This window comes from Oryza glaberrima, chromosome 4 (genome assembly GCF_000147395.1).
Source record: "Oryza glaberrima chromosome 4, OglaRS2, whole genome shotgun sequence".
Lineage (NCBI taxonomy): Eukaryota > Viridiplantae > Streptophyta > Magnoliopsida > Poales > Poaceae > Oryza > Oryza glaberrima.
The window spans coordinates 5319744-5339065 of NC_068329.1; the positions used below are offsets into that span (position 1 = coordinate 5319744).

The 19322-nt window shown below is 42.9% G+C and overlaps 1 protein-coding gene across 1 annotated transcript; it reads left to right on the forward strand.

The window, feature by feature from the left end:
* The first annotated feature begins 13129 nt into the window (after positions 1 to 13129).
* Positions 13130 to 15761, forward strand: LOC127770240 (uncharacterized). The gene is made up of 4 exons (XM_052295905.1): positions 13130 to 13742; positions 14100 to 14243; positions 14355 to 14603; positions 14728 to 15761. Exons 1-4 carry the CDS (start codon positions 13130 to 13132, stop codon positions 15759 to 15761), a joined length of 2040 nt encoding a protein of 679 aa, XP_052151865.1.
* Positions 15762 to 19322: the final 3561 nt, after the last annotated feature.

Consider the following 19322-nt stretch of genomic DNA (forward strand, 5'->3'; position numbering starts at 1 on the left):
TCCTCCACATCAGCATACAGAAACAACTTTTTATCACTTTTCCTAACAAACAATGCATGCACTACATCCATATTGTCCTTAAACGGTGTTTCCTCACCCGTGGTCATGTCATATCCACTCATCACAACCTGTTGGCACTTGCCCCATGTTACCCTTGCTGCAAGGTCCTTCTCCAAGCTCTCCAAAGTGCATTGCTGATAGTCCACAACCCATTCCAAGCACTTTCGTGGCACATGAACACAAGTTCCATCATCAAGTTTAGCTGTAAATTGACCAAACTGAACGCACACCCTAAACACCGCATCGGGATCAATCATATCGAATAGTAACAACAAAAACGAGAGAAGTAAATCATTAGTTTGCCCGCTTAATCGTTGCTGACCTACACGCTCTTGAGCTTGCACCTCGATTCTGCAATAATAGATAGCAGGGGAGCATGATCTTACCCCGAAGAAAGCTCATTATGTAGCAATGAGGCCGTTGCCTGCGGCACGCCCTCTTCTCGAGCCGCTGTCTCCCCCCTCTCCATCTCCTCCTTCAAACCCTAGATATTTAGGGTTTCCATTGCTGGGCATGGTGGCATGGCGCGGGGCAGGGGTGAAGCTGCCGGCGAGGCGCGGTTGCACGGCGCAGAGCGGGGGACGGAGCTGCCAGCGAGGCGCGAGGGCGGGGCGCGGTCGGGGCGGCGGCTCGTAGCGGCGTTGCGTCTGTCGGCCGGGAGGAAGGAGGAAGAGGATCGATCTGTTTCCCTTTTTTTTTGTTGCGATAGATCGATCTGTTCCCTGAGAGGAGGAGGCTATCTCTCTACTCTCCTGACAGGTGGGCCCATGGGTAAATCCGTCCGGTCAGGTGAGAAAGATGAAGGAAAGTATTAGAAATCTGAGAAATTTGGGAAAATAGAGAAAAATGGCATGGAATGAAGGAATTCGTGCTTCCAATGGCATATTCTAAAAGTCACGCGAATTGAGTGGCATATCCTGAAAACGGTGTGAATTGGATGGCATATACTGAAAAATCTCCGAAGGCGAGGAATAAAGGGAACCAAGGTGAATCGGGGAGAGCAGCTAACGTGAGCCAATCTAGGATTGATGTGCCCGGGACAAGGGGAACCTACCCGGTGTTGAAGAATGGCTAGGGCTGGAGCAATGGCGATCTCCATCACTGGTCCGCGGCCAAGATGGCAGAGGGAGGTAGCGAGAGGCCGTGGCGCTGCTGCTGTGGCCGAGGAGATGGAGGAAGCAGCGAGAGGATAAGGTTGTGACCGAGTGGAAGATGGAGAGAGTTCAGTGGGTGGATAATATAATTATTAAATATTTAAATGTGAGAGGCAGTCTATGAAAACTGAACGAAAATTTTGGAGGGAAAATTTCAGCTTCCCGGTTTTTTCTCTCAATGAAAACACGTAAACAATGACAGGTGGGCCACCACACAAATGCCCAAATAGGCAATACCTCTCTCTAGTCATATGAGTTTTACAAATTTCACAGAAGTTGGTTGAGTTGCAAAATTTGACCATTCGAGCTGGTTCGAAAGGTAAGTGGAGTTGATTAGGAAACTTTAAATTAATATAAAATACTTAAAATTAAATGATAACGTGTCATTCATTTTTTAAGAATCAGAAATGCTAGGGACGGCACCTGTCCCCACACTCAGTATGTTATCTCTTCGCACGACGATTCGCTCTACCCCACTTCTCTTCCATCTCATGCCATTGCTCCATGCCTATGAGCGCTCGCCTCAGTCTCCACCAGGTTTCGCGTCGCATCAAGACACCTCCTTCGCTATGGCCTATGGGCACTGCTCTTAGAGTAAGGATCGGAGGTGGGAATGGTGGGCGAATCAGAGGGGCGGTCGCTCCGTGCTGGCCTCATTTTTAGCAGGCCCTTCGCCAAGAGTGACATCACCCTCAACTCCACGTGTTCTATTCTCGTTCACATTTAGGCCACAAGTCTGGAACAAATAAAGTGGAATGCAACGAAGAAGGTGAAGCAGATTGAGGTGACGGACAAGGGCAACGGTGAACACTAACGGCAGAAACAAGGCGTAGATGGCGTAGGAGGTGCGCCCGGCATCGGTGGCCTTTTCTGCCTGTCCACATCGGTGGCACGTCACCACCCTTCGCTGTCTGATGACTTGTCCCCCGGCTATTGCTAGGTTTGGAGTCTCATTTAATTGTTTTGCATCATTTATAATTCCAAAAAATAGTAGCCAATACTTAAAAAAATAAATGTTTTTCACTTTGAGTTAGCTAGCTTTGACCAATTTTATTTTTTAAACATCTAGTTATTTATTGCCAAATTTGTTCAATTAGATTTGTAATGGAATATACTTTCCCTACATCTTAGAGATAAAACCAATTTCTTTAAGTTACTAAACAATATGGTTAAAGTTCAACCAGTTCAGGTCAAAAGCAATAAAATATTTGTGAGCGAAGGGAATAATTAGTATGTTATGCACATATATAAACTATTATACTGATGAATCACATTTACATCCTTATCCTTATTGTTTCGTTTATGATTATACTTATTAGTCAAAATTTAAATTTAAAGTTAATTTAAAATTTAATGTTGAATATAATGTTGTGGATTTTTCACCGTGGTTTATTTTATAACCAAAATATAAATTTCAAAAAATAATTCTGAAGTTAATTTTGTGGTTTTTTTCAGCGCGGTTTATTTTATAGCATTTGCTTAATAATGGACAAATTAGATACATGCTTACATTTATTACAACCATGCCGAGTAGTTTTAACGGGAGCACTGTAAATATTATACTGTATCTGGTGTAACTAAGTTGATACACACTAATATAACAACTTGTTTTCTTAACATACATTAAGCTGCTGTTATTTTTGTGTGCAAAGCAGGATTTTAATTACTTACCTAGTTACCGGGTGTGTTCCAAGGATAGTATTTTTTTTTGTCTCATTAACAGTCAGGCGGGCACAATGTCCATCCTCCGTTATATGTAGTTAGAATTACCGGGTGAAGTGCAGTACAAAACTCGGTAACGTTTATTCTGCCGTTACACCCACACAAAAAATCTGTTGGAGCCACAAGTTTCGTAGTGTACACCGAAAGCCACCCGGTAAATCTCAAACTTCCCGGGTGTTTAGACGGAACACACCGTATTACTTTCTTTTGCGTAGTGTTTGTTGAAAACACCCGGTAAGTTAACGAGTGCCAAGGAAAACACTCTGTAACTCTTTTGTGCACACGGGAGAGGTTCCCTTCCTGGTAGTGGTTTCGACTTCTTCATATAGTTCATCCCTGCAAATAACTGCTTCAATTTTGCATTATAAGGACAACAATTCCAGCAACTACACTATATTTCATATTTTGCAACTCTTGCTTTCACAAACATGTGGAGGAAAATAAAACATCATCAATTAATTTTGGGTCTGTTAACTAATTAGTTTGCATCAACATTTCATCCTAAATGACCAAATGCTAATCTGTTAGAACCCACCATTTCACAATGCTCAAAGCTTGTAGGGGAGGGGAGAGGAGAGGGGAACCTCTTGGAGGATGGCCGAGGGAGCGGATGCGGTGGAGGGCCCGTCGTCGCCTGCCGCCTCCCCTCCCGTCGGATCGGGCGGAGGGGAGCGCGCCGCTGCCCGCCGTCGCCCGCCGACTCCCCTCCTGCCGGATCCGGCGGAGGGGAGGGCCCCGCCGCCTCCCATCTCGCCGCTGCTGACACCTCCGCCGGGACGCCGCCCAACCGCCGCCGCGTGCTACAGAGAGGCTAGAGAGAGAGAGAGGGAGAGAGAGAGAGAGAGTGGCGAGAAAGAACGAGAGGGATCGAGAGACTGAGGCGAGGCGATAAGGACGAGACTGAGGCTATAAGGATGAGGCCGATGTGTTGGCCTGATCAGCTTGGCTCAATAGCTCGGCTCGGTTTGGATAGATGCTGGTCTTTTAAAAAAACTGACACCTATAATTTATTATTAGTGCCGGTTCTAAAGAAGAACCGACACCTATAGTATAGGTGCCGGTTTTTCTTTAGAAAACCAACACCTATATTACATTAAAGGTGTCGGTTTTTCTTTAGAACTGGCACCTATAGTTGTTTAAAGGTGTCGGTTTTACTTGTTTTGAGTCTACGGAGGAGGGAAAAGCATTATAGGTGCCGGTTTTGGCTGTTCCAGTACCTATAGTGCCGATCTCTATGAGGTTTTTTGTACTAGTGATATCATATGGAGTTTCATTACGTGTTCAAATATTTCATCACTGGTTAAAAAATTTGTAATAAGAACTGATGAATGTATTTCATCAAGTATGAAAAAATGTCACTGCTGGATAAAAAATATTTCAAGCAGAAGCAACATTGAAATCCTTCTCCTAATCTTGGGCCGTTTTCAGCACATTCCTCCTTCTCTCCAGGCCTCACCTTTCCCTCCTCTTCCTGACGTCCCATTTCTCTCCTCTGCCTTTTCCCTTTCCTTTGGGCTGCTCCTTCTTTCCCCACCTCAACCCAGCTTGCGAGTCACTCCAGCCGAGTAGCCGCAAACTGAGCTTGAGCTAGTTGCCTCCGTTTACCACTCACGCACCATCTTCAACCTTCGGCAGGAGTCCCGTCACCACCTCCTACACCAAATCTGGTTGTCCCGATCATGCTCTGACTAAATTGGTTGAGGGGATTTCCTTCCCTTGATCTCCTTCTCCATTCCTCTCCCGAAATGTACGAAATTGCAAAGGAAATCATTGGGGCTTCGAGCTCTATCTGAACCAGCAAACTAGGGTAAACCATAGACTCTTTATCGCTGGAATCCATCGAATCCATGCATGGATTCATCCATATAAAGGAAGCCCAAGAGCTCCTCTCTTGTTTCCACTCCTCACTAGAGCCTTTCGTGCCCTAGTCGCCGCTCCCCGTGCTGCCGTGCACTCTCCTGTCTTCATCTTGTGTCGTCGTCTCCAGCCGAGCCACGCCACCGGATCGCGTAGTCTTGCACCTCGCAGCCGGCTTCCTCGTCTTCGCCGAAACTAGAGATGAGGGGTGGCTATGGTTGTTGCTCAAAATGAATCCCTGCTAAGTGCGGGATTGGAGGTAACTATTAATGGACAACTTCTCCTTGGTATCAATGTACATTTCTTCCTTTAACTTTTGCTTCGACCTCTCCTCCTTGCTGCTGCAGATCGATAGCTAGCCTATAGGCTGTAGATATGGAAGATTGGAAGTACGTTGTAATACCCTTAGAACTTAGCGATATACTGTTGGTATTTCATACGATCATAGAAAGAGAAAATCCCTTGTGTACCCATGAAAACTCGCCCAATCCCTTCCATACCCCTGAATTTTCGCATTGATTCCTTCGATGCCCCTCCCGTTAGGTTTCCATTTGATCTGTGACTTAATCTGTTTGTTACATTGTTAGTATTTTCCAAATAAAACCAAAATGCCCCTGGCAACCCTAGCAAAGCATATCGAATCCAATCCCTTCTTTTCTCTCCTATCCTCTCCATGCGCTGACGCGAGCGCCGCCACCGTCGACGGCCAATCCCCTCCCGTCGAGAGCGCCGCCCACCACCACCATCCAGTCATGCGCGCCGCAGTCCAAAGCCATCATGTTGCGGGCTTTGCGAGGCAGGGCGCTGCCGGCCACCGCCCTCCTGTCGCATCGGCCGGCGTCCAAGGCGAGGGGGCCGCCGTCCATGGCCCTATGTTGCGGGCGTTGCTGGCCACTGTACTCCCGTCCTTCGGCCGAAATCTGTTGACCTTCCTTCACGAGCGCTGCCGGCCATGGCCCTCCTGTCACCGCACCACCCATCATCGGAACAAGCGCAACCGTAGTGGTAGGTTAGTTCTTCATTTCTTCTTTCTTAAGTAAAGTAGCATCCGATGAGTGATTGATTTCTTGTTTATTGGTGTGGATTGTTCATTGGTGTAGGTAACTGAAACCAAAGGAATAGAGGCCACCATCCTCTTCTCTGCACCACATCTACTTGGCATGGCAGATTCAAGGCTTAGCATGGTTCCTTCATGGCTCCTCGTAGGGTAATTGACCTAACTTGCTCTCGTTCATAAGTTTGTTCTAGTTGTATGTGTGAGCATCATTTTGGTTGGTAGATAGGTTGATAGGTAGCTACTGTGTTCATCCATAGGATGGACCCCTTCGCCTCTCCCAGGCCTGGTTGGTAGATAGATTGATAGGCAGCTACTGTGTTCATCCATAGGATGGACCCCTTCGCCTCTCCCAGGCCGGGCCCTCTTACATCTGACAGCTTTTATAGGTCTAGACTGCCCTCACAGACCAATACAGGTCTTATCTAGAATTTCCCAATCGATCACCCATCCCGATATTGCTCCACGCTAAGCACGCTTAACCTCAGAGTTCTTTGAAGATCAGCTTCTAGAAAAGAAGTTGCAACTTGTTGGTATGAGTTTTCTATTAATCCTATTAAGCCATGGGCCAGGATGTCACATCGACGATTGGCTGGAGCTGGAGAAGACAATGCTAATCTCCGTCCATGGCGCATCATGGTTGTTGTAGGCTCTCCAGACCTCTCATTGTATGTAAAGGATGAAGTGAATTATTCAAGTCATTAAACAAACATAATGAAATATTCGACGCCTAGAGAGAAGAATATTGGAGATATTGCTGGGCCTTTAGCTTACTAGTCAACTTCATCCTGATATGTGCCTGTCAAACCACTCAAAGGCGGCGACCATATGTGTTACACATTCAGGAGACTTGACAAAATGGCTAAAGACCTACATCTCAAATATTCTTAACTCATACTTATGTGAATCTAGTTCCCAGGATGTGCACTAGATTCACACTTTCATATTAAGCATGGAAATACATAGCAAAGCACATCTAAGATGAAAGTAATCTAAAATTTACCACTACTTTATAGTTACAAGGGCCGACCGGCTATATATGGACACTCACACCGGGCACCATGGTATGAAGTACACAAATTCGCTTAAATTTTTCAAAATTTTCAAATTGTGACTATATACCTAGTTATAAGTATTTGATTCATACCTATACCTAGCAGCAGAACAACTCAAATTTAACTTTATTTCACAATCCAATATTGCATACCTAATTAATTATATGTTTGGATGTTATATACCTAGAATCAAAATCTAATAAAAACATGTTTAAATTCAGTTCAAACTTGTTTTGAACTAGTTTGTAAAGTAGTTAATGTTAATACATAAACATTTAAAAAAGTTTCATACTCATTTGAATTGAGTATATACTCAATTTCAATCATGGAGCCCGGGCACCATGGTGCACCAAACAAACTTACTATATATACTCAATTCAAATGAGTTATATATGTATATATATATATATATATACATATATACAGACGCGCACACACACACACATATATATATGTATGTATGTATGTATGTATGTATGTATATATATGTGTGTATGTATATATATATATGTGTGTGTGTGTGTGTGACACTCATATGAAATACACAAAATATAAATCTAACAAAAAGAACATGTTTAAATTCAGTTCAAACTTGTTTTGGACTAGTTAGAAAAGTAATTAATGTTAATACCTAAACATTTTAAAAATTTTCATACTCAGTTGAATGGAGTATATACTCAATTTGAATCATGGAACCCGGGCACCATGGAGCACCAAACAAATTTACTATATATATACTCCTATATGTGTATATGTATATATGTATGTGTATATGTATGTGTGTGTATATATATATATATAGAGAGAGAGAGAGAGAGAGAAAAACTATTCTACACCCCCCTCCCTCCAACCCACCTCCCCTCCCTCCAGGGGGCAAAACCCACCCCACAGCTCGGTCAAAGCTCCCCCACCTCGGTCAAACCCGCCCTTCACTTTCCCCACCACCTCCACTCTTCTCAGCTCTTGTCTCAAAACGACGTAGTAACGTGATGTTCATCGTGCAGTAACACCATGTCTTACTTGCAGTAACAATATTGAAATGTAGTCATAATATAGTCATGACGGATCTACTTTTGATGAGCACTTTTTTTCTAACATCATGGTGCAAACGATTTTTAAAAGTAGTACATGATGTGAGAGATATTACCCTTCAAAGATTGGTTTTTTAAAAATTTGGCTCTCCACGAGCAGTAATACCATATAATAAGTATTACTGCTGATCTTCTATGCGTTACTGCAATCACATAATATCGTTACTACAAGATATAGATGTAGTAACTATTATAAGTTTCATAGTAACATAGTGTTTACTGCGATTACTTGATAACGTTACTGCAAGAATACATATAGTAAAAAAAAAGGTGCAGTAACATGGAGAGAGAGATGAATTGGCTCGGTTTACTCATGGGGCAAGGGTAGAGAGAACCTTCAAAGATTGGTCTTTTGAAATTTAACTCTCCACAAGTAGTAATACTATATCATAAGCGTTATTACTATCTATTATACGTTACTACAATCCCATCATAACGTTATTATGAAAGTGTGGTAGATATTATAAGTTTTGCAGTAACAAAGTGTCTTACTGCAATTCTTGAATAGTGCTACTGCATAAACTTGTGGTAACGTGTATCTGCCATGTAGTAACACTTACACTTTTGTGCAGTAACATATATATGGTTAGCATGTAGACTTTTAACTTTCCTAGTTTACTACAATTTCACCACGATGTTACTATCAAAAGTGCAATAACATCCTATATGTTTTGTAGTAACGTGACGTGTTACTATACTTATACGATAATATCACTACTAAAATATAGTAACTTGTTATGAGTTTTGTAATAACATATATATTTCTCTTCTACTTAGCTTCCTACAACTATGGAACTTTGTGTGTCCCGTAGAGTTGTAACAGTTTATGTGTTTTTACAGTAATCGAGTGTGTTCCTACCATTTCTTCTCGAAGATTGGTCGTTTGAAATTTATCTCTTCATAAGTAGTAATACTAAATCATTATTGTTACTACTTTTTATTGTGAGTTACTACCATTCCATCATGACGTTACTGTATGTGTGCAGTAACAACTATAATTTTTACAGTAACAGTGCATGTTACTGTAATTTCTTAATAGCGTTACTGCAATAACATGTGGTAACAACCAAACACAGGTACAAGACCTACCACCCACTTTGAACTAGTAAATGTAAGTGCAAGTGATATCTTTTGAATTCTCATCTTTAAACAATAATATCTCTCACACCAGATATTATATTTTTGAACCGTTTGCACCATAATGCTTTAAAAAAAGAGCTCTACAAAACTAGATCCGTCATGACTATATTGTAACTATATTTTATTAGTGTTACTGCAAGTAAGCTACAGCGTTACTGCATGGTGGTCGTCCTGTTACTGTACCGTTCGTACGAGACGAGGACAACAAATAGGTGGACGTGAGAGGAAGTTAGCACACTGGTTTGACCAACATGGCAGCGATTTGACCATCATTTGACCATGCTTTGACTGGGGTGGGAGGTGGGTTTTGAGTCCAATAAAAGGAGGGGGAGGTGGGTTGGGCTCTTGAGGGGGAGGGGGGTATAGAATAGTTATTCTAAGGGGGGTGTAGAATAGTCTCACCCTATATATATATATATATATATATATATATATGAACTTGATTATTTGCACTCGGGTGCATATGTACCCATAATCTACACCCTAGATTGCTTGCACGAATCTTGGAGCTAGGCTCTTTCCCTATGTAGGGGCTGCGGGATGGTACAATTAGGACCACTCAATTCCTAAAATGCCCTTCCATTCCATCAGTCCTAATGTCCTATAGCAGCTGAGAGCTAGGAGAGCGCCTTTGCCACTGTTTGTGTCGACCGCCGGCCGGGTTATGAGGAGGAGGCAACGGCAGCAGGGTCCGACAGAGGCGGCAAGGAGGTGACCTGCGTGCTGTGTGATGCTGCCGGCGTCAGCGTGGGGAGCTCGCAGGAGCGAGCTGTCCATCCTATTTTCGATTCCGGCGACATGCCGACCTCATGAACAGTAGTGAAGCGGATGCTGTTACGATGTGGTTTCCATCCTCTGCGTCCTGGCCGACCTCGTGCAGTCGCGCGAGCGTTCAGTCCGTGCTGCCGCGGGAGAGGACGGTGGCACGGTGCCGCCGGAGGAGTACGGGCCGCAGAGCTCTAAAAGCACCAGCGACGACCTTCAGCAGAAGGAAGGCGAGTTAAAGAAAATCCCAACTTTGCTCCCTGTCCTCTAAACACTTTTTGCACAATCCATCGATTTTGCTGGTGGTGTTCAAATCTTGGCATCTTGTGAAAATTATGGGGTTAGAGTAATATATATATCTGAATGTCCATTAAAGATATATATCATTTAATTTGCAAATTCCATTTGGAGACGTATCTTCTGCAAGTCATGCTCTGAATGCCATTTAAAGGCTATCCAACTTGCAGAAATTCATTTGTAGTTATATGAGTGACTAATTTCATTAAGGAGTAGCTATATTTATGGCACCATATTTTTCACTAAAAAATAATCGGCATATATTTATATTGTAAAACTCTAACTTACATACTTCCTCCATTTCATAATATAAGTCTTTATAGCATTGCTCATATTCATATAGATGTTGATGAATTTAGATATATATATATGTGTGTCTACATTCATTAGCATCTATATGAATATAAGCAATGCTAAAAAGTCTTACATTATGAAACAAAGGGAGTATTACACAAAAGTTTTTGAATAAGACAAACGGTTAAACATGTTTCAGAAAGTCAACAACGTCAAATATTTAGGGACGGAGAGAGTATGTAATAAGTCCCAAAATTACATATGAAAGTGTCTAAATTACATATGTAATTTTAGTATATTTAGAATGTAAGTCTAAAATTACATATGTAAGTGTCTAAATTACATATATAATTTTAGTGTATTTAAGATGTAAGTCCTAAAATTACGTATGTAAGTTCTAAAATTACATATGTAAGTGTTTAAATTACATATGTAATTTTAGTGTATCCTATATACTTATATAGTTCATCCCCACTAAGTGTAGTTAATGCTATTTCTCTCTTCTCTCATTAAGCCACATCACCTCAATTATTTCTAGCCTTTGGATGATAGATGTATGGTTCAAATTGTCTCTTCTTTCTTCTATCTTAAAAACATGCAATCTCAATTATTTTTAGGATCAAAATTGTATCAAATTGTTTTAGTTTTGATAATCAAATTACATCTTATTCGTACATATTATGCAACTTAATTTTCCGTAGTAACGTGGTGGGGTATTCATCTAGATTAGGATGTAAGTCACAACAAAAAGAAGAGGGAAGCTCACAAATCACATGTCCGTTTAGAGAAAAGAAAGAAGCTAGCAAAGTAGAAAATAATTACTCACAAAATCACAAGTCCCTTTGAGTATTAATAACAAAGTAATCAAGTGATCAAGTCATTCTTGATATACACCTCAACAAAATCGGCAATCAGCATGGGAAGCTAAGCACAAACATCAAGCGAGATCCTACCGCTAGAAAAACGATTTTTTTTTCATCAAAAAAACATGCGCTATAAATATAGCAATACCGTTTCAGTTATCTTTACTACTTAAAAAACTAAAATAAGTAGTGGTGATGGTGAAGCCAATGTAGACGTACTGAGCCCACACCCGTGCCTCCCCCCTCACGTCCACGTCGTCCGCACTACCATCGTGCGGCGCCACGCGACCCTCCAGATGCGGCATTGATGCGGGCCATTACGCGATCCGGAATCAACGCAAAAAAAAAGCGCCTCCACACCATCGCCGCCCCAATCCACCCTCGCACCTCCCCACATACCCACCAGCGCCTCCTCTCACGCCCGCACCCATGCCCTAAAAACGCCCCGCCCCCGCCGCAACGCCGACACCGCCGCGCCGCTCCGCCGCCTCTATCACGCCTGCCGCTGCCGCTCCGCCGCCCCTCTCACGCCTGCCGCCACTGCTCCGCCGCCGCCCTTCGTGCCGCTCGGGAGGAGTTGCGACGGGGTCGAGCCCCTCATCGCCAACCACCCTTCTCCGCTCGCGGCCGCCGTCGTAGCATGCGTCGTCGTCACCAGACACCTGCGATCATCATTCCCTCTGTGTCGCCTCGCCGTCCGTCTGTACTACACCTCTGCCACCGGGCAGCCGCCGTGTCGTAGCGTGCGTCGTCGTCACCAGCGATCACTATTCACTCAGTGCCGCCTCGCCGTCCATCCGTACTCCACCTCTGCCGCCGGGACTCAAGGCCGCCGGCCACCATCTCATTGTCAACTCCCCCGAACAGATCTCCCCGGCCGCGGTCGCTCGTTCTTTTGCTGCAAAACTAAAATGGTCAGGATAACACCGATGCACTTTATTTTTTATGACCTATACTTGCCTGCTCTTTTCTGCTCATTGGGGATCAATAGGAAATGACTTTCAGACCGATACTAGCCTACTGTTTTAAGTCTCTGCATATGCTGAATCTGAAAGTACCAGCCTGCTCTTTTCTGCTCGTTGGGGATCAATAGGAAATGAATTTCAGACCGATACTAGCCTGCTGTTATAAGTCTCTGCATATGCTGAATCTGAAAGTACCACTTATAGTCATTATAGAACCAAACAGGTTGGAGCTTGCATGCTCAGTTGCGAACAGATGTATTTAGGTGCCAGTCTCTTCGGTTTGCCCATGGCTGCGATGCACAATAGCAGGGTTAATCTTGCTAAAATGTAATTTTCTTGAATTGTATATCCGTTTAGATTAATGAGCCGAGCAAATTTCTGTTGCAGATTTGGCCTGGTGAACCTTATGCAGTTTTCTGTTGCAGTGTTGCTGCAATCTGACACTAGGTGAGTTGTATCTGCTATTCCTTTTCCTGGCTATTTCCAAGTTGCAGTATTGCAAGATGATAACTTTGTTTTACCATGTTTTCTTTGCCACTTAACAAACCTAAACTGGCGAGTCTGTTAATAGCAAGGTATTCTACACAATTTGGTCCAATATGGTTCTGTAGCCTTGCATATATATGAACATTTCTATTCCACGCTGTGGTACTTGGACTTGGCTGGTAATAGTTTGGTCTTTCGAGTTTAACCTAGCTCTGGTATTGTGGCACTTCGAATTTCAAGTTTCCAACCTATTTTTAACATAAATGGCTAGATGACACACTCAACCTGACTTTGAATTCTGTATGCTCCATTCAAAGTACATTTAAATGGCTGCTATTAAGATGTGGAGCAAAGTACCTGCTATAACTCAACCTGACTTTGAATTCTGTATGCTCCATTCAAAGTACATGAAGCGTCGATACATGGATGCCATGGCCTTAATACAGAAGTATGGGAAGCCAGATGTATTCCTTACAATGACCAGCAACCCCAAGTGGGATGAGATTACTCGCGGGCTTGAGCCTAGCCAGACACCACAAGATCGTCCTGATCTCGTGGTTCGTGTCTTTCGAGCCAAGTTAGAGGACCTAAAGAAGCAGCTGTTCGAGAAGCACATCCTTGGCAAGGTCATTGCACACGTTTATGTTGTTGAGTTCCAGAAGAGGGGTCTGTCGCATGCACACTTTTTGCTGATTATGAGTGGTCGATACAAGCTAACGTCTGACCGCATCGTCTCGGCTGAGTTTCCAGACAAGAAAAAATATGCAGAGCTATACAATATGGTCGTCAAGCATATGATGTGTGGCCCTTGTGGTCGACTCAACGGTAGATGCCAATGCATGCGAGATGGAAAGTGCAGGAACAACTACCCACGAGAGTTCAACCCCACAACCTTGCAAGGCAAGGATTCATACCCGTTGTATAGGAGACGTAATGACGGTAAGAGTAGGGTGGTTAGAGGCCATGCTCTTGATAACAGGTGGGTTGTCCCGTACAATCCATATCTTCTACGGATGTACAACTGTCACATGAACGTTGAGGTTTGCTCGAGTATCAAGGCAGTAAAGTACCTCTTTAAATATCTTTACAAGGGACACGACAAGGCCTCGATATCCATAAATGAGGCAGATAAAAACGGCGAAATCGATGAGATTCAGTGATACAAGGATGCGAGGTGGGTGACCCCTCCAGAAGCATTGTGGCGTATATATGGTTTTGACATATGCCACATCTCGCCGTCTGTGAGGCAGTTGCAACTGCATCTGCTAAGCATGCACATGTTGGCTTTTGATGCAGACAAGGATCTCCGTGATGTTATAGATAAGGAAGACGCAGGGAGAACGATGCTTACAGCGTATTTCGAGGCTAACAGGCAGCATGTCTGGGCTCGAAATATCCTTTATAGAGATTTCTCAATGTGGTTTACTTGGCAAACGCCAGGTAAGTACTAGAAGAAAAGAGATAGAGGAGGCCAGGTTGGGAGAATTGTGTGTGGCCACCCGGCAGAGGGGGAGCGCTACTATCTTCGGGTGCTGCTAAACCACGTGGCAGGCTCCACCTCATTCGAAGACCTACGTACTGTTGATGGTGTGGTCATGCCGTCGTTCCGTGTTGCAACTGAAAGAAGGGGTCTTATAGAGGCAGATAACACCCTCGATGAGTGCCTTACGGAGGCCAGGGTCTTCCAGATGCCAGCGTCGCTACGTAGGTTATTCGCTACCATATTGCTGTACGGCGAACCTAGCGATGTCCATGGTCTTTGGGAGAAGCATCTAGATGCCATGTCGGATGACTACAGGCGTAACAACACATGCCCTCATGCTGTCCAACAGATGGTGCTGATAGATATCCGAGGCATGCTTCAATCAATGGGAAAGGACATCACATTGTTTCCGCTCCCTGAATTTGACTAATCACATGATAGTACCAGAGGAGATCCCAGAGAGATTATTGAGGAGTCATCCATTGGGTGTGGAGACGGACGATATGAACCTCTCAGACCAGCTCAATGATGAGCAAAGGTCTGCATTCAACAAAATCATGAATGTAATTGGCAGTGCTCAGGGGGGTGTTTTCTTCGTAGATGGCCCAGGAGGCACGGGGAAGACTTTCTTGTATAGGGCGCTGCTAGCTACAGTTCGCGGCAAAGGAGATATAGCGGTGGCAACCGCGACGTCGGGTGTTGCAGCTTCTATAATGCCTAGAGGCCGGACCGCACATTCACGGTTCAAGATCCCCCTCAACATTGAGGAAGGGTCGTATTGCAGCTTCACCAAACAAAGTGGGACGACGAAGCTTCTCCAGATGGCGTCGCTTATAATATGGGATGAGGCCTCCATGACAAAGAGGCAAGCAGTTGAGGCCCTCGATATGAGCATGAGAGATATAATGGGTTGTCCGCATTCTCCGTTTGGAGGGAAGACGATTGTGTTTGGAGGGGATTTCAGTCAGGTGCACCCGGTCATTAGGAAGGGCACTAGGTCTCAGATAACAGATGCCACTCTACGCCGGTCCTCTCTTTGGGATTGTATGGTTCAATTGAAACTTGTTCGCAATATGAGGGCGCAGAGCGACGCATGGTTTGTGGACTATCTCCTTCGATTTGGGAATGGAACCGAGGAGGTGAACAAGGAAGGACTCATAGGCCTTCCTTTAGATATTTGCGTGTCGTGCAAAGGGAATGAAACGGACCTCGAAAGGCTCATCGATACTGTGTTCCTCAACCTAAACGATAACCTGACGGACCCAAACTACATCACATGTAGGGCCGTATTGTCCACTCAGAATGAGTTTGTCGATCGAATAAACATGAAGATGATTGAGCGGTTTAGAGGAGATGTGATGACATACCATAATTTTGACCGAGCAGAGGATGACCCTCATAACAATTACCCGCCGGAATTCTTGAACTCTCTAACTCCAAATGGGCTACCTCCGCATGTGCTTAAGCTGAGATAAACTGCCCCTTCATGCTTTTGAGGAACATTGACCCAGCCAACGGACTTTGCAATGGGACAAGGCTGGTGGTTCGTCAGTTCGGAAAAAATGCTATTGATGCGGAGATTGTGTTGTAGGGCAGCATGCTGGAAAGAGAGTTTTCCTTCCTCGTATACCTCTATGTCCTTCTGATGATGAGATGTTCCTGTTTCGCTTCAAGAGAAAGCATTTTCCGGTTAGATTGAGCTTTGCATTGACCATCAATAAGGCGCAGGGTAAAACAATTCCAAATGCAGGTGTCTACTTACCGGAGCCTATCTTCTCTCATGGTCAACTATACATCGCGTTGTCTAGAGCAACCTCTAGAACAAACATAAAAATACTATCGATGCCGGTAGAAGACAAGAAACAAAAGAAAAAGTCTAAGTGTACTGGCGTGAAGGACAATGAGAAGAAAGGAAAGGAATTTTCTAAACAGGCTGCAACATACACAAAAAATATTGTGTATAGAGATGTCCTCACACATTAGAAAAGGTATATTATGCGACTAATTAACCATCCACAATATGCTTGCTTAAATTCCATTCTTTCTGTAATTTTTATATTCCAAATCAAACATTTCGTGTGGTTTTTTTCTTGGACAGTAGTAAACATTACTTTCGGTGGGATTTTGGCAAGGCCTATATACACCATTACAGGTATTGTGATCAACTGCAGGTTTTTTATGTGCTACTTATACTAGGAAATGAAAAATCGAAGATTTTTGCATTGTCGTTGTGTCCTACAACTCTACAAGTTTGGATGCAGGATGCTAGCGGACACAAGTTATCCAGTGCCTGAACTCTGCTTTATCTAACCTGGTGGCTGACATTGACAACAAATATATTTACAACACTCTATTATTAGTCTATTACCTGACTCTGGAAAACAACCATCAACTGCAAAACCATTTGATTCACATCCCTTGACCTGATCCCACCTGGTTTCTTGCTTAGGTAGCTTCATGGTAAGGTCAATATGGAGTTGATGATACTTCTGTATGGTTATTTTTTCTTCTTCTTTAATTTTTTTACCTAACAAAAGTACTGAAGCATAGTTCTCAGGTCTGATGATTTATTTAGCTGAATGCTGATTGTTCTCTTAAACCTTTCCACGCAGACTATGACAAAGGAAATTTGGATGCAGGCATGTCACAAACTGATTTCATCATTATGGAATCTGCAGAAATTCCAGGCTTTGGTGGTACTAGCTGGACTGACCAGGAGACCTTGCTTCTTTTGGAAGCTTTAGTAATTTTGCAAGCAAAATGAGGTGACATTGCAGAGCATGTTGGTACAAAAACCAAAGCACAATGCATGCTGCACTGAGCAAGAGCGTTCTATTTGTTCAGTAAAATTTGTCGGTCCATTTGGTTGAAATATCAAATATGTAATAAGAGCATTCTATTTGTTCAGTAAAATATCACGCAATCCTTTTGAGTTGATTAATGGTACTATGTTTTTCTGGATCAGTGATAACCAGGGTAGACAACTCTTTGCATTGATAGTACCAGGAAATTGAATAAAACATTTCCAGAACTGGTGAAATAACTTAGTTTTTTTTCACTTCAATGATTGTCTCTTCCAAATCATGACGAATACTTAGAAGGCTAGAATACGAGCGGGCGGCATGGAGGGCAAACCCTACCGATATTTTGTAATGTGGTATTCCTCTATGCAGTTTCTCTGTAAGACTGAAGTTATTTCTTTCATAAAATTGGTTACATTCTGATCGGTGCAGTTTATGGCTCTTAATGTTGCCAACGGACAAGTCATTTTATGTAACGAGTTTGAGCATTACTGTTGCTGCTCCTTAAATTTGAGTCAGCGAGTAGTTCTGAAACACTAATTAAATTATGTTGGAAAGCTAGAGTTCACGGCTTTATCCCCCGTGACCAACAAAATTCCCCGTAGCAACGCACGGGCACCTACTAGTATAGTATAGATACTAATTTGCAAAAGGTCATCTGCAGGAGCATCAAGTTTGATCGGAATGATATTAGACAAATATCATCTCCTTTAATTCTGGACTGAGATGACAACCATATGACAGGCTGACAGCCATATGAGACTGCACGACATGACTTAGCAAAAGTTTAGCGAATGCCAGTACCAAGATAATATAGTCCCCTCCCTCGGGCTGCTTCAACGTCCGCTATTGATGTGATTTTTTTTTTGTTCAAGTGTAAAATCCTGTTTCTGTGTTTTTGGTACAGACACTGATATTGCCATTTTTACAAGATGTCAGTCTGGAGATATAATAAATATATTGTTTTCTCATTTTTTTTACTATATATCATGTTGTGAAAAAAAAATTCTCAGGGTCAGAAATATCATCAAATGTCATATGCAGATATCATTGAAAAAATTATTGGGTAATACGTCACAAGAGATCTGCCAATTGTCTGTTGCACGATGAACTGAGGGAGTAAAAGGGCAATTTGGGAACCATAAAAATTGCTACAGACCATTGTGTACCAGCCCCATCTCCTTCTCTATTTAGTAAGCACGCATCTTGGAACCAAGAAATGGTGCAGATTGTACCTACATGTGAGCCCGAGTGCAGATTTGTATTTTCCTATATGTATACACATATACATATATCAAAGAATAGCGAAAGCTTGACTACCCAAACACAAGCACACTGACTAGGGGTATACCCCATTAAGTTCAAGTCCTAAAAGAAGCAGTCGATTACCCGTATCACTCAAAAGACTAAAGTCTACAACCTGCAAGTAAATAGTTAATTCAGTAGCAAGAGTCGATACATTATTAGAAATAATGTATTGGCAAGCACAAAGCAATTCTAACACGCTACATGCATGGCATATATCCAAAGAAGGCATAGTATAGTTCTTTTTACCAGAAGGCAAGTTTTATTTGCATAAAACACTTTCAAATCGAATTTGCTTTCAAATAAATTTCAGCAGGCTAGTACTTAGCATATGGACATCAAAGTAGACATTAATCATGTATAAATATACACTTCATTATCCTCCATGGCAACAAAGAGAGCATTCCCAACTCTCAACATAATTTGAAGATAAAATTCAGCATTTAGAAGAATAAACACAAGTCTATACTCAACACATATCCACATGCCGCTCATAACAGCAAGCATGGCTAATTGATTAGTTTTTACTCTGGGAGTTTGTACACTTTACCCACATGATGTGAGATAATAATCGTGCAATGCATGGTACGCGATACATAAGTACCCGATTTATTACCCACAACAAAGCTTTTCCAAAATTCATGATTTAGCCTTGCACCAGCACAATACATGTTCCTCCATCCTAGACATGCTTGGAATATATCTAGAACCATTAAGTGGCGGGCCCACGCTTTAAACTTAGCGCCGTGGTTGCGAACATCGAACGGACCCCACCACGTGGCACAATACCGTTGCATTGAATAGCTGAGTTGCCTAAACTACCATATCAGGATAAATAGGAAGTTCCGATGAATTATCGACTAATTCCTCAGAATTATCGACTAATCCCTACACACCCGCCTACCAGGATGTAAGGCTAAACCACAAATA